General features: G+C 37.9%; 1 protein-coding gene across 1 annotated transcript in view; it reads right to left on the reverse strand.

Annotated features, from left to right (window-relative positions):
* NRAP (nebulin related anchoring protein) overlaps positions 1-11,306 on the reverse strand; it is a 50,336-nt gene extending 39,030 nt beyond the window's left edge. Inside the window, exons 1-9 of the mRNA XM_030488170.1 lie at positions 11,231-11,306; positions 10,875-10,969; positions 10,075-10,162; positions 6,863-6,964; positions 6,212-6,316; positions 5,457-5,564; positions 4,529-4,633; positions 3,875-3,982; positions 2,275-2,379 (exon numbers count right to left, since the gene is read on the reverse strand). Coding sequence (XP_030344030.1) covers positions 2,275-2,379; positions 3,875-3,982; positions 4,529-4,633; positions 5,457-5,564; positions 6,212-6,316; positions 6,863-6,964; positions 10,075-10,162; positions 10,875-10,969; positions 11,231-11,302 — 888 coding nt within the window. The 5' untranslated portion in view covers positions 11,303-11,306. The remainder of the gene's footprint in view (positions 1-2,274; positions 2,380-3,874; positions 3,983-4,528; positions 4,634-5,456; positions 5,565-6,211; positions 6,317-6,862; positions 6,965-10,074; positions 10,163-10,874; positions 10,970-11,230) is intronic.
* Between the last annotated feature and the right edge of the window lie 4,649 nt (positions 11,307-15,955).

The following is a 15,955-nucleotide window of genomic DNA, read 5'->3' on the forward strand; positions in this document are numbered from 1 at the left end:
ACTATAAACATATCTGAGGGTTTGGACAGCCAGGAAATTTACTTAAACTTTCCAAGTTTAGCATCGGGTCAGCCTTTCGTTGTGATGTGACAGAAATCTCTTGATCTCTCCATAGCCATATCTCACATCATAACTGATCAAAACCACTATTCCTCTAGTGCAGTGATATATTTTGAAGAAGGATTCATTAATGAAGCAGAAATATCTAGATATTAAAGTGGGAGCAAAACACCTTAGGGAACAAAATCACAAAATTCCATTTGCTTGATTTAAAAAAACTCAATTGCTGCAGAATTAATACTCTTAAATCCATCTATAGATAATTTTATGTTTGACAATTTGAAAAGCCTTTAGATAATTTAATTACAAAATACTGGAGCTTTTTTAAAAATGGTAATAACCAATGACCATCCCAAAGCTTTCTATGGCAAGATCTGGGGAGAATATGATAAATATACAAACAAGTAAGACAGAGTGTAATGTGTCTTCTCTGAAGTATTTTGTAAATCCTTTGTAGTAAAGAGCCAGTTTAAATGAAAAAAAGAATGTGTGGCATACCAAGAATGTCATGGAGAGCACATATAGGAAGGACTATAAATATTTGGGGTATCTCTCTTGTGACTTCTCAATGCAAAAAACCCCACTGTAGGTCATTTTATGTACTGTCAATGTTACACGGTAAGATAGGTCATGTATTGTGAACAATATAATGTGACTACAGTTATCACATCTAAACTATTCCATAAACAGGCATAGAAAATAAAAAATAGCTGTCACTAATCAGCTGAGTTAGTTTCTTAAAATGCCAGTCATGAGTCCAAATTCTTCAGAGCAGCTTGCCGTTTTTTCTTCTTTCTCAAATACATTTTTGTATCATTTCTAACATTGCTCATATCACAAAACAGTATTTTCAAAGTTCCAGATAATTAATTTTAGCCACTTCTAAGATTTTAAAACCTGAACAAAACAGGTGCTCAGCACACAGGAATTTTATGGTAAGGTTCCTTAAATTGTCTCATGTTATACATATATCGGTATGATGTACCCCATGATCTTGACAGTTAGAAATCTAATCCCTTTACCCATGTTAAGTCATGCTTTACTCAGAAAGATCCATTAATTTCAGTGCCTCTATTTTATTTGAATAAAAATATCGGAATCCAATCTATGCAGATTAAAATTCAAATTAAATTTGAAGTCTGTGACTGAAGTTTCAAAGATACTTTCAAAGAAAAATAACCCTTAATTTAATTCTAAAGATAGAAGCATTCTAATGCTGGAAAATGCAATTAGTGCTTTTTCAAATTCATTTTATTTGTTTATTCTTACTAAAACTTGTAGTAGTTCAAAAGATAGAGACTAATTGAAGACTTCATTGCTAAATATTCCAAACTCATATTCCTCAAGGATGGTTTGATTTTCACACATTACAAGATACAGGTTTGGACAGAAGTGAAGAAACGTAAAATACCTAATGTCTTAGGACAATATAGTCCCTTTTCCTTCATTTCTCCGAAGTACATGGGTCTCATGAGGAGCTAGGATGAAAAACCTAAGACTAACCATATAGTTTTGTTTCTACAAAACCACTATTCAGTTCCTTTCAAAACCCCTTCAGCTGTATTCAGTTCTATTTAGCTGTACTATTTCCCTAATTTAACTGAATGCATTTTGGGAGACCACAAAAATAATGTAATTCCCTTAAAAATGAAACAAAAGCAAAACAAATGCCACAGACCAAAACAGCACTAAAGCCTAATTGGTTCCACAAATACAGAACTGCAACTTGTCAAGCATACAAGACTATTTGTGTAGATGATCTGAAACCTAAGAGTACGCATATGACCTTCAGTGCTACTCTCATATATTTATTGCTGCAAAGTTTCTAAGATTTCTAAAAACTCTTGCAGGGAAAAGATGCTCATCCATCTACTAACTTGCTACCATTTCACAGCCCTTTCATTTTTTCTCCTATCTGAATTTACATTTTCTTTCTCATGGAATGGGTAAGGCTTACCTTTTGGAATGGCCCTCCCACAAGGATTATGCAGTGACAGTGTATGCACCCTGCAGTCTCATCTTGTAAAACCCAATGCCAAATATATTACACATTCAGAGAATGGTACTGTTGCACACCATGTTTTCCTTTGAGACCTTACATTCTTATACAGAAAAGCAAAGTGAAAATAGGTCTCACTGTAGTTTCTAAAGTCTTCAGCAATTGGCCATAGTAAAGATCAACATCAGCATGGGTATCTCTCAGATGTTGCATACCTGCCCATATTGATCTACGTGTTCCCTTGCAATAGTAGCATCTGTTCCAGCTGTATGGGTGGCTTTTCCCTTGATCTCTTTTTCATATCTTTGATGATACTTTACCTAAAAGGAAAAAAGAAAAGGAAATGAGTTTACTCTCGTACACAAATGCTGCATAATAAATAATAATCAACCACATATGCAATAAAGGATCATCAAAATTCCCATTGCCACCAGTCTACAGAAGCCAAATATGCCACTTGAAGATACAAAACCAAAAATAGCGGTGTACTTATTAATAATGCACTAGGAACATGGGACTTGCCATTTCAACCCAAACCATTAGCTCAGTGTGTTCAGTACCACCTGCTTGTCAGTAGCTAATCCCTGATGCTCCAGCAGGTTAAAAAAAAGTGGAACTGATTGTAATGTAAATCACAGTTACCACAGAACGCTTTTTTACCAAAGGGTCATCTGAATGCCATTAATAACTGGGCTTGTTTTTGAAAGATTCTGATCTCCCCAATGATCAAGGGAATTTTAGGCAATCGACCTTCAAGTTTAGACCAAGATTTGCACTACCTTTGCTGAAGTCAAAATAATGCCTGTAACCTGGTGCTGCCCTTTAATCACCATGTGTGTCTACTGACACAAATGAAGGGTTTTCCACAGATCAAAGGCAAACAAAACTTAAGTGTTTTAGAGTCAGTTGCATTTGCCTTCAAAATTACAGATCTACTCTTATTTTCCTCAATGACTCATAATAATGTTTTAAATTCACCTTCATTGAGTTAGCACAATATGTTATCTTCTACAGCAAAAAGAGCTTTCCTTTCAGTCTCCAATGACAAAATACAATTAACTGTATATTTGATGACCTTTTACAATGCTTTTTAAAGCATATAGGGGTGTTGTAGTTTTGCTATGTTTGGAGAGAAACAGAAAGCCAATAAAGATCAGAACAGCAAGGAGTTAAACTCCCCCCCCCCCCCAAACAGTAAGGAGAGTAAAATGAGTGGAACAGAAAGCTATGTTTTATAAATCTATACCTATGTCAAATGTATGCATGTATGTGTGTGTATATATTCAAGAAGCTAGTTTCTTGCATTCATAAAAGCCTCATCCAGCAACAGCACAAAAGAAGGAATAGGGGAATGAACTGCAAGGATCCACTGGGAGCATGGAAAGTCATGGCAAAGCAGAGCTCTGCAAACACAGCTCTCCCCTGATACAAGATCACCCAGAAATATCGTGGCTGTGTAAATCAGAGCCGCACTTTAGCCCCTCTAACTCATACTGAGTTGGGCAGAGTGAAACCAAAGACCTCCATCTAACTCTAATTGTCTGTCTTCTCAGTTGTATGCAACAGGAGGCAGAGTAAAGGGGACGCTTTTATCCACAAAAATCCAGTGTTGATTCACAAATAAAATGCCTCTTTGTGCTTAAAACTCAAATTTGTCCCTGAAAAGAGAATCACTTGAAAATTTATGCATGAAGTTCACTGCTAGCATAACTCCACAATGCTCATGGAATTTCTGCTGATAAACATTTTTATACAAAATTTGTGTGACAATTTATTCTTTTCTTCCCCAAAAGAGACTTTGCTTTGGACACTTACATCACTGGCTAATTCATTTGCTCTCTTGGCTATTTGATAAGCAGGAGTGATCATAGCAGGAAAGCTGCCTTTTCCTTTTCGTTCTTCAAAGTCTTCTGTGTATTTCAACTGCAAAAATTCAAGACAGTTCAGGAGCAGTTAGATCAAATGTATCTTGATTGCACACATAATCAATTCTTAAAGTTGCAAAGTCAAGTGTTCGATGGCTGTCATCTGCCAAAAGGAAGATGAACCATGAAGTCTGAATCTTTACAATGTAGTCTTTAACGATATGACTCTGTATCTTCTGCAGGATCTCTGTGTCTCATTCAGACTATAGGATGGATCACAGCTGTTTAAAGAAAATCTGAAGCTGTCTGCAAGATGCCTGCTTTATTTATACTATAGTCAGGCAGCTTCCATTACTTTGCATAGCACCCAGTTGCTGGGTATAGAACAGGCTAGTTCTCTGCCTTCAGTTCTGACAGCCAGCTAGTCCCTAGAACTGAATAAGGGCTTTAAAACTGGAAGTATTAAATACTTAATGGTAAAATGAGTTTGCCTTTAAAATATTAATATTTTACTTTTCTTTATGGTCATATTTTAAGTGATTTATAAACATCCTAAGAGACACTTGAGAGTCAAAACCAGGTCAATCTATTTTGTTTCACTTACATCACTTGAAAGCTGTCCTGCAACCTTTGCATGAAGTATATCTGGAGTGTCTACAACAGAGGTGAACTTCGAAACTCTCTCTTCATGTCCCCGCTTATATTCTACCTGAGGGAGCAAACATATAAAATACATATTACAAACAATAAGTATTTTCTATCCGAAGGCTTCAAGAGAAAACGAGCAACAATAGTCATGACACTTCCCATTGTACAGTCAAGCTGTCGCTATATTTAAGGCCCTATTTTCTTGAAGTGAATGGCAGAAGCAGACAAAAATGGAACCAGATAATAAAATTTTCAAGTGATACTAGATTTATGTGAGCCATACATTTGATTAAAATATCATGAGAATAGTCATTAATGCACCATCTAAGATCATACTGCAATGACAATGCAGACAGTGTTTGAAGAAAACAATGCAATACTTTAAAATCACTTCTGCAGGATTTATTTTCACTTGATCTTTTTCAGTTGAATTGTTATTTTTCTAAATAAGCAATTTTCTGTGCATATATTTGAAATAGCTTGTATATGAATTCAATTCAATATTACAGGTACTGAACTTCACATAATAAAGTGAAAAAAATCAGAGGAAAATAAATAGATTAATAAAGCCATAAAGTGAAAATAAAGGAGGTAATGAATTAAATAAACATTTTAGAGTGATTCACAATCACAAGCACAGCAAAAGTTGCTACATCTTTCAGGAAATACCTATAATGTATGTCACTGATGCTACATGATTGTCTCCCCAAAGCAAAGTAGCTTGTTAACCCTGTTTCTTGCATCATGTTAAAGTTTTCTCACTTCGTAGAATTAAGAGTGCAACAAATACTCATCATAGAACCTACCGTCTGAAGTTAATGGCCTAAACCGAGGATTCTCCAAATTTGGAAGTCTAAAATAGGATTTAAAAACCTATGACTTACATTACTGCTTAGTTGGGTGGCTCTCTTAGCAACCTGATAACCTGGAGTGATCATAGCAGGAAAGCTGCCTTTGCCTCTCCGTGGCTCATATTCTTCTGTATATTGAAACTAGAAAATGAACATTTTTTTGTTTAGCTGTTACAGAAAACCCACTGTAGTTCAGTATGACTCCTCTTTTAATGCCTGCTTTCTAAAAATAGGTATCACTTTATTTAAAAGTAAACAAATCAAAGAACTTCTGCCTTGTAAGTTTGTTAGGTAGAAATATTTCCTACAGAAAACATTCCCCAGTCATAACAATTATCCGCTGTTAACTGGCTCTGTTGACTGAATTACTAACCCACTGTATGGGCATAGATGATCAGTCACAAATCAGAAGTTATTTTCATCAGTCATAGAAATACAGTCAATGAAAGGTCTACTCTATGTAAAATAACACGTTTTCCATCATGAGTTCTGCTCTACTGATGGAAACAGCACTGCCTGCTAGATCAGGTCACCTCAGATATCATTGGTCAGTAGCTGAAGTGCTTCTCACTTACATAAATATGTAAACGTATGATTTCCAGGATGGGTGATAGCGCTGTTATGTGACTTTAATCACTTACATGGTTAAATATTGTTATTGACAAAAGCAAAAATGTCAGTCTCTCCTTTGGTAACATCTTACAAAAGATTGGCTTTGGTGCACTGGTAGGTCTTCAGAATATGGCAGACCATGAAAATAAAGCTATTCCAAACATCACCCCACTCACATCACTCAGAGTCTTCTGTGCCTGTGTTATCTGAACCATGTCAGGATCTGGGATGGTTCCAGGGTACCACGATTTTCCTTCCTCATAGGCAGTGTAATAAGCATTCTGCAAAACAAAAACTAAATAACTCCCAATCTTTACCTTTGTTTTCATACACAAACAGCTGATCTGACAGAATAAAATAAACCACACACAGTGCTGTGGAAGTGACATTTACTCTGTGCAGACATACAGCACAAGACCTACACTCCAGATACCTTCAGAATGCCAGGGCAGAACTTGTATAACAAGAACTGACATCAAGATATCAGGATCTAGGACCCTGGAGTAAGACTCAAATAACTGCCCCTGGGAATCAAATCACTTGTTGGAGAAGCCTCAGTGGCAGTAGAAAGACACATGAGTATGGCTGTACATGCAGTAGTCCAAATTGCTAACTATATAGATACACTATTCCTTCCTCATCTTCTGATTCTTGCACCCGAAGCTATAACTGAGCTATGCTGCCTTGAAAAGTTTAACCAAATGAGAAGCAGTGGCTTTTCTTAGCATTGAAATCCTGTGAGTGAAACCCTAAAAATCCAGACTGCCACGGCTGATCCTTGGTCTCCTGCAGGCTAGTAGCTTGGAGACTTGAGGGATATTTCTTACCTGGGTGGCCAGTTGTTGGGCTTTATAGACAGCTTCAATTTCTCTGGATCTTACATCCCATTGAAAGACTGATTTGAATTCTTCCCCTTCTCGATATTTTGTCTAAAAAGAAAAAAAGAAAAAAAAAGACTTGATATTAGTAGTCTGTTAGTAGGGACTAACATACACCCATCTTAGGAGGGGAACAAGAAGGGAGACAAACAAGGTTAACAGTCCCTTAGTCCACAGTGATATGGAGTCCGCATGAAATGTAGCAACAAAAGGAAATGAACACAAGACAAGACAACAAAAACAGTGCAATTCCCACCATAACAAATTCATTTCATTACTTCCTAGTTTTTGCTGCACCTTAAAACAGTCTAAAGGAAGGTTACTTCCAAAACACCTCAGACTCTACTCCACAACCCTTGTTGTCTGTCACACACTGACACCATCAAACAGGCAGCTGTGGGGCAAATCAGCTCAGGGAATTAGTAAATAGGCTTTTGCTGTGTTACCTTTCAGCAACGTCAGTTCCTTCATTTGCCTCACTGCAAGAATCTCCAATACCAACAGAAGAGAAGCAGAAGAACAATGTGACTGCACAGAACTAATTTGCTGGGTGGCAGTATCAACACAACTCAGTTTAAGATCATTTACTCCATTCACAATGTTTACCTATGTCTGTGTGTTCAATCTCCAACTGCTACAGAGCAGCCTCTGTGCCAACTACTAATTTCACCCTGAAGACACATTTATATACAATATTAATGCAGAAACCAAGGGACTATGACAAGCACACCTGATCAACCAAATCTCCATCGCCCACAAGAAAACACCAATCATCTTCTGAGAGCACGAAAAATTCTCCATCTTTTCCACTTTCTCCCTCTTTAGATCAACAGCAGTTAAATCCTGATTATATACAAAAAGGCCACATAGCCTGTAGCTCTCTGTCATGCAAAGGCTACATAAGTACTTCCTCCATGCCACCCATTCTTGGCAAAGGAGTTTTCACAGAAGAGAAGACTGCATTTAGCCCTAAGGTCAAAACTCTAATCCACACCCAGCTTCTAACTAAGATTCCTACTATTATTGGAGCTGCACATTTGTAAAAGAGCAGCATATTACACCTGAAATCTGGCATGAAGTTCTGAAAGAATACTTCGGTCTTTAGATAATACTTCTGGGGGAAGTAATCTATGAGGATTGCAATCCCTCAGAAATTTTAAGCAGAATATATCAATGTAGCATTACATGAAAGAACTATTACCCGGTGGGCAATATTCTACTCTCTTATTTCTCTGCACAGTGTCCACAAAGTATCATGACTGTGTAAATGTAAATGACTACTATATTTAGTCCTGGGTCATCATTTTCCTACTGCTACTTTTATCATGACAGCATATAGAAATCCAACTGAAATCACATCTCTGTTATACAACTCACTCTACAGATGCAAATAATAGCAGTCCCTGTCTGGAAGAGTGCAAAATCTAAACTGACTGGACAGAAAAATCATTGAACACATGTAACATTATTCCCATTTTTAAATGAAGTACGGAGGTACAGAGAGATGAATCTGCTCACATTTGTCTGCTCACATAGAAATTCTGTGTAAAGGGAGTGAGCTGAATTTTTATCTCTGCATTCAAGTCAGTGACTCCACGTAAGACTTAGGTGAGAACATCATGTTAGGATTGAAGAAACATGTTATATTTTCTGCGTAAGGAATAATATAACTGAAAAAAAACCCCACCAAACTACAGTAGCAATTGAAACCTGTTCCCAAGTTAGGATTATTTTACACATTTGCCAATGAAAAAGTTTTCCTGCACTCAGAATTTCTACAGAAATATTCCCTTTAAGTAAGTACTGCAGAATCAGCTTCTTTACTACCCTTAGCAATTTTATCTCTGGAGCAGAACCTCATTATGTGATTGAAAAGGACAGAAGGTGCTTTAGGTGTAAAAAACAAGGGAAAGTGATCTTTGAGCTATAATTTGTCTGGCGTGTATATTCACATGCACTAGAAGTATCAGAGTCTCATATCACTGCCTAAAACCAGAAATAGAACCTGAAGTAATCCCAAACTCATTCCTGACCAGATCTGTCACACATAGTTTAAAGTAAGTGTGATAGTCACTGCTGAAATAGTTGCTGCCCATGATATTGCAAAAACTGATGCATAACAATACAAGAATGAAAGAAGGTAGAGTCTGATAAAGGCTATTAGTGTACATCAAGTTTGTACAGCTAATACAGAACATCAGAATGAATTCAGCATGCTGTAATCTAAGAAATGCAACTCTCTTATTTTATTTTAATGATGGCTAATCATATCAAAACACATTGGTTTGCTTACTAAATATAGTCATGCAATTAATAGTACTATTAAAGTATAAAAAGACATGACATTCAAGAAACTAGTATTACACATGGAAATGAGATACAGATCGATTATTGGCTGTTTCTGTATTTCTCATTCCATGGAATTCTTAGAAATGCAAGTTTGAAACAAAATTAACCGGAGGAAAACAATGCAAGGCAGAAAAGAATGGCATCTGAACAGAAAGAAGACTTTGAGCACCCCTAGAGGTCTGCCGGGCCACAGCAGCCTTTGAGAGGACACATGCAGTTGAAAGTGCTGGGAAAGCTGCTCCATCCTGAAATCCTTAGCAAAACGTTTTCAGTAGAACCATGCGAAGCTCCCTGGACTTGGGTGTTTTCTTATCTCAAGTTTGCCAGAAATACTTGACAAACTATTTAGGAGAACTTCTGCCTACGTCCCACTGAGAGAGGATTTATTTTTTGTTTCATGCCCTGTAGTATCAGTTTCAGAAGAGATCCTAAAGCAAGTGGGTCATTCTTGTTTCCAAGGGCAGTGTAAACCCCCGCGACTTAGTTACTGAGTTTACATTTAGTTACTCAGTTTACATAGCTCTGGGCAGTTTATGTGAACAATGCTTCCATGCAGATTATCAGATACAGCAGGTGAGAAACTGCTATCCATTTTCCTTTCTGAAAGTAGAAGGAAATTCAGATCTAACCTTTCTTTCTTATGAGTGAATGCATGTATAAACATGATGATTCAAACCTGGGTTGAGATCTTACTGCTCTAAAAGAACACAGAAGGGTAAGTAAAGAATACGTTTGTATTTCTGAAACAAGACAGAAATGTGATATCAAAATGTAAAACAAAGCTAAATACACTTGGCCCTCAAGCTTCTTACCTCACTTACCACTTCCGACAGTTTTTTGGCATTCAGATTTATTGGTGATTCAAATACACTTGTGAACGCATTGTTTTTTGGATTATGCCTAGAAAAGGAAAGTGTAAAAGGAGATCAGGAATGTACCAGACAGCCCACCAGAAAGGTTCTCTTTGAGCACTCAAAAACACAATACCAGCCTCCCCCCCTCTATACATAACTTTCCCCTCACTCACACATACATCTCAGATTACATCCAAGTTATTATTGTATGGAGTAGGTGCCTAGAGCAAAATTAATTTTAATGATCGTCATATCAATGCTGTGATTCTAATAACAAAAGAGAATAATAGAATAAAAAACAACTGTCACCTCTCCTTTTTTCTGCTGACAAATTTGACAGGAATTGATCATTATAAAATAAAAACTTCCTAGAACAAACCAACTCCAAAATCTGCATTTTTTTATACATTTTCCTGATGAGAGCTCGACCTTGTTAACTCTCAACCGCTGATTTGGAAAGCACTGAATGTTATGGTTGGGTTTATTTTCTTCCCACAATACTGAAATGGAATTTAATTTAGTATCTTTTAACACACTGGACAAACAAAAAATCTTTATATCCAGTAACAAGAGTTTCCCATCATTTGTGATTCACATAAATCCAAAGATATGCACAAAGGCACTAACAAGACATAATTTCACATCACACACGGGACCAAGCTGAGTCCAAATGGCGATCTTCTATTACATTAAAATGTAATAGAAGATTGGCATTTAAAACCTTTGCTTTAAAAAAAGAGAAAAGGAAACACACTTACGCTTGACAGTAAGGCTTTTTCTCATGGCTAACAAAGTTGTTTACTGTTAACATCATCTTGCATATTTCGCAGTGAAAACAGGCTTTGTGCCATGTCTGGAAATACCACAAAACAGAAACCAAACAGACATGATTTGTATTTCATTATTATTTTGTTAAGTTTTAAATCTCAGTATTGATCCTTAATATTCATTCAATGAATTTGAAGAATTCTTCTTTAAATACATGCCTATTATTAACTCAGTTCTGAACCCAGTTCTGAGTAAAGAACTTTTAAAACCAAGAGATTTGCACTGTGTTAAAAGTGCCAATCTGTGCATTTATTATAGTCCAAAATAATAAAGAAAGAGAACTGACCTGATCTATACAGTTAATCTTCTCAGCAGGGTAAACCCCATAGCCACATCTAGCACACGGCTGCACATTCATCTTGAAATCCACAGAGTGAAAAATATATAGGTTTATACAAAAGGTTCAAAGAGTATGAAAGTGACTTTTTGGCCTGTGCAAAGCACACTCTAGACACTCCAGTCAGGGCCTTTTGCTGTGGTCAATGGCTCCCATTAAAGCTCTGAATTGAAGTCTGTTGCTCCGTTTGCTGACCTTCTGTTTCAAAGTCAGCTGCAGGCTGGCTTTTAAAGCTGCCAGTTAGTAAGAGCGGTTATTTTGGCAACTGTGTCAGTGCGTAAGGGAGGGTAGCAGGATCTTTCTCTAAATAGAAGAATGAACTCACAGAAACGAATCATGTCCATGTGAACGTTAGAGTCTGATCATTTAGTATTTCAGTTTTGCTGTAAAGCCTGTTGTCGTAAGCCCAGGATGAAGAGAAAAGTATATACAGCAGTAGCAGCAACTTATGATAGCCTCTCCTCACCCTGATACATAGCAAGTGACCTCATGGAGGACTACCTGAGTTTAGGAACAGCCGCATATTAGGAGGAGGTAACACCAGAGACATAGGCCAGAGATGGGTTCGGAACTTCCTGACCCTTTGCTGGATCTAGAAGTAGTACACAAATTGTCCCAGCCAACTCATTATTTTCTTTCTCTTGGTGCCAGCTCGGTTTCACCTTGTATATTTTGGGCAGCAGAACAGAATACACTCATTTCTCATGTCTTTCTGTTTCATCAACCTATCACTTCATCTCCAGGTGTAAGAGGATGCACAGTGAACTGGGCAGGGCCTCTTACCACAGAGAGTTCTAAACATGATGGGTACAAATCCAAACATCTATCTCCTACAGGAAAAACTTCAGAAAAGAACCATTTACTTTTGAATAGAATGAACAAAGCAGCTGTTTAACATTGTTCACAAAGAGTAGGCTGGCATAGATAGGAATATAAAACTTCCTTAGCCAAATAATGATAAGGAATTGTTATGCCTGATAGTAGGATTAAAGCAAGTTATTAGGTTTGTGAAGTCTGCTCTGAACAAAAAAAGCTGTTAATTCTACCAGCTATTTGGTCAGGGTTTGAGATTTACATCTTACCTAATCACAACACCTGCAGGGCTCCATAACCCTGGGACACAGCTAAGAGTGATCTCAATCCAAGCAAAAGTCTTCTTAGTCATCCATGCATCTGAATAACTTCCTGCGCCTGCAGCAGTCCTGGGATATTGCTATGCACTTACCTTTCCTATAAATTACAAACAATTCTATGAAACTAATTTGTCTAAACCTTCTGGGTATGCTTAGAGCACCTCCTATTCATCTCTCCACAGAGATATGCAGCTTAACTTATTATTACTACTTTTAGTGAATGCTGACAATGTACTGGCACAACGCACTGTCAGCAACTGGTGTGCTGAAAATAGAGTCTCTAATCTGAAGAGCAATGGGTATGGCACAAAGTCTTGAAAACACTGGAGTCCTTTCAAAGTAAGTAATTAATATCAGTATATAAACAGAAGTATTTTCATTAAATAAAAAAAATGTTCACAGGACACAATTTCTTGTATTAACTGCTGAGTTGCCTCATGTTATTCCTTTTGGGATCAGGAGCAATTTTATGTCGACCAAGTTACATCACAACAATATTTACCCTGCTCATACCTGTGAACCAAAATAGTCTGGAAGTCTTCTAGTTCCTTTCTCACACAGCTTTCCATGTTGTCTCAGATTGCCATTCTGTTTATGCAAGTGACCTATATTAAGGTCACAGTGGCCAGGCTATCTCCTCCTTATTTAGCAGTGGGCACACTACCAGCTCCTGCTTGCTTGTGTTCATCTACTCCAAGAGTCACCATATTGTTTATTTTCTAGATAGTCCTAATCATCTTCATGCTATCTGAATCCATGTCTATCTGAGCCCTTGCCTCAAACTTTGGCAAAAAAACAGATGCACGACTTGCTCCTGCCCAGCACAGACATTACATTGCTCGAGGCTCTCCTGAAATGAGTTCTGAGAGGTGCTGAAAACAGGACATCCCCAAACCACACAAGAAACCAAAGACTTTGCAACTAGAGAACAAAACATTCATCCAGAAGTCACCTGAACAGCAATTATCTGGACAGGACTCCAGCCCAGAGCATCAGTGTATACAGCCCATATGCACTGTGCAGCACAAAGCATATTAGAGGTCCCTGAGAAGAGCTGCCTGTCAGACAGCTAGAAGCCCTTTATTTCACAGATAAAACTTGCTTCATTTCAAGATATACAAACCCTGTTTGTTTCTTTTCACAGCAATACATATTACCAGTTTGGCTGGAAGTCAGCAAACACATTTTCCAAGTTCTCTTGCTTCTCCTAAGTTAAACCATGCTCAAGAAGAGAAGCTCAGTAAGCCACAATGCCCTGTACAGTTACTGTCTTTCCCAACCATGCTACTTCCCTCACATCCATTGTGCACTGGTTCTGCTGGAGTCTATTGAAGATTTCCCCATTTCTGAGCTCCTCAAAACTGCCCTGTTGCATGGTCTGCTCTTCACCGCCCTGGATTAAAACTGAGTTGCTAACAGAAAAGAGCGTTTATTGAAAAACAAGCATTGTATGCTCGCATTACAAAGTATGCACTGCATTTTGATCATACAAGGAATTAAATCACAAAACCAGTACAAGTTTGTTATCTTGACAAATCTTAGCAAGACATTTTCTCTTCAGTTAAAAGCTCACTGTGTCTTTTTTCCTCCTTTAGTAAGGCCCCATAAAGGCTTTTTGATATCAATGAAAATCTTAAAAGGCTTTACTTAACAGTAGAACCTTAATCAATGTGGTTTAAAAGTACTGCAGTTACAGGTAAAGTACAAGGAGACAGCACCTTGAAAGTGCAAATTAGTAGAAAGAAACATTGTTACCTCTCCAACCTCCTTATATTCATTGAATTAACTGCATAGAAGCATGTCTGCATCCTGAATCTGAATATAAAAAGCACACATTAGTTACACAAAGTAACCTCTTAACAGACATTCAAGTCAGGGCCACCTTCTCTGTCACTCCTGAATAGCGGCTGTGCCCTTCCAGCCCCTGAATAGCGGGAACCAGACATCACAAATTACAGCAACCCTATCTTCCCTCTGTTTGCAGACAAAAAGGTGCTGCTTCACTACTCAAACTGGGGGTGTTACCCACTGTTAAAAGCTGCCTGCGAGAGTTCAAACACCAGACCAGCCTCATCACAACCTTCTCTGAACCACTTGGTTAATTACCTATCTGGACTAATGCCTTTTGTCTCTCATAGCTTCTCCATGCTAATCAAATCAGCAAAGCAGCAAACCCAGCTTGCAAAAATACAGAAAGAAAGGTGAAAAAGATTTATCAACACTAGGATCTCCCAAGGCTTAAAGAAAAACCTCTAAGGGGTTGCCTTCCAAACTTGTACCACAGCTTTTTACATTTTACATGGTTTATTTGGAAACAAACCAACAACTGTTTACATTTCATGAATAAAAGGATTTGTGCTTACACTTTCCCTTGGTCGCCAGGGTCAGGAAAACTTGAGAGTGTGGGGGGTTTGCAAATGCTTCTAATAGAGCAAGAGAAAGTGAGAGAGCGACTAGAGAGAAATGGAAAAAAGAACCTACAGGCCAAGAAGGCATCACTATTATAGAACAGAGAAAGAACTAGTGAGGATGTGCTACAATTTCAGCTGAAAGCTTGAAGAAATGTGTGCAAAGCATGCACAGCACAGTCCACCTGCATACTGTGAGATCTCCAGTGTCCAAATATGCCCATTTATCGTGTATCACAAGCTAAAGACCTGAGCTTAAAACTCATAAAACATGGCATGTGCAACAGATCATCTCTGCCTGATTACAGAGAGATCCTGCCCAAACACGTACACCAAGCTAATTGAGATGCATTATTCTACTGAATTTCATACAGTTGTGGTGTGCCAAATCACAGCCCACAGCCTCCATATTCCCACAGCATATCAAAACCATTCATCCTTTCTTGCAAAACATATCAAATTCTAACAACTGCCATTTAGGAGGGAGTTGCTCAAGTCCTCCATCCTGAAAGTATCCCCACACTTGACTCCCAGGTCTCAGCAAAGCCCCATCCTTGTTTTCACAGGTGTTGTGCAGAACACAGCACACAGTTATTATTCCAGACAGGTACTATTTAGTTGCCTCAAGCCTTCTAGTTTGTACCTGCCTTCTACCTTCCAATTTCCCAAAGGCACACTCCATTGTCATCCTGCAGCTGCTTAGGTGGTAGTTAAACACTTATTTTCTACAATGCAAATATCCAGTCAAAGGCTTCATTATTAATGTTTTTAGGGAGTAGAGTGAGTCTCCAGGGGTAAGAAAAGGAATGCTGATGCTGTAGGTATCACATTGCTGGTTCTTCCCCCTGCCCAGTAATGCACACAGCCAGCTGTTCAGTATTATACATGAGAAATTTTTTCCTTCCTGACCCTTCCCTAGGTAGCAATCACTCTATGCCCTGAAGCAAGATACTTCCTTCTACTATCCTTTTAATTTCTCCCTTTCTCATCACTGAAAACAAGCAAGGTTTTCTGAAAGATCTAGCACCTTATACTGCATTACAGTTGTTTAATGTAGCACGTAGTTAAGAAGCTACTGCAGCACACTGAGGAATCAACCTTCCTTTGTGAATGCCAGCAACCCTCGTGAAAAG

Source organism: Strigops habroptila, chromosome 5 (assembly GCF_004027225.2).
Source record: "Strigops habroptila isolate Jane chromosome 5, bStrHab1.2.pri, whole genome shotgun sequence".
NCBI lineage: Eukaryota > Metazoa > Chordata > Aves > Psittaciformes > Psittacidae > Strigops > Strigops habroptila.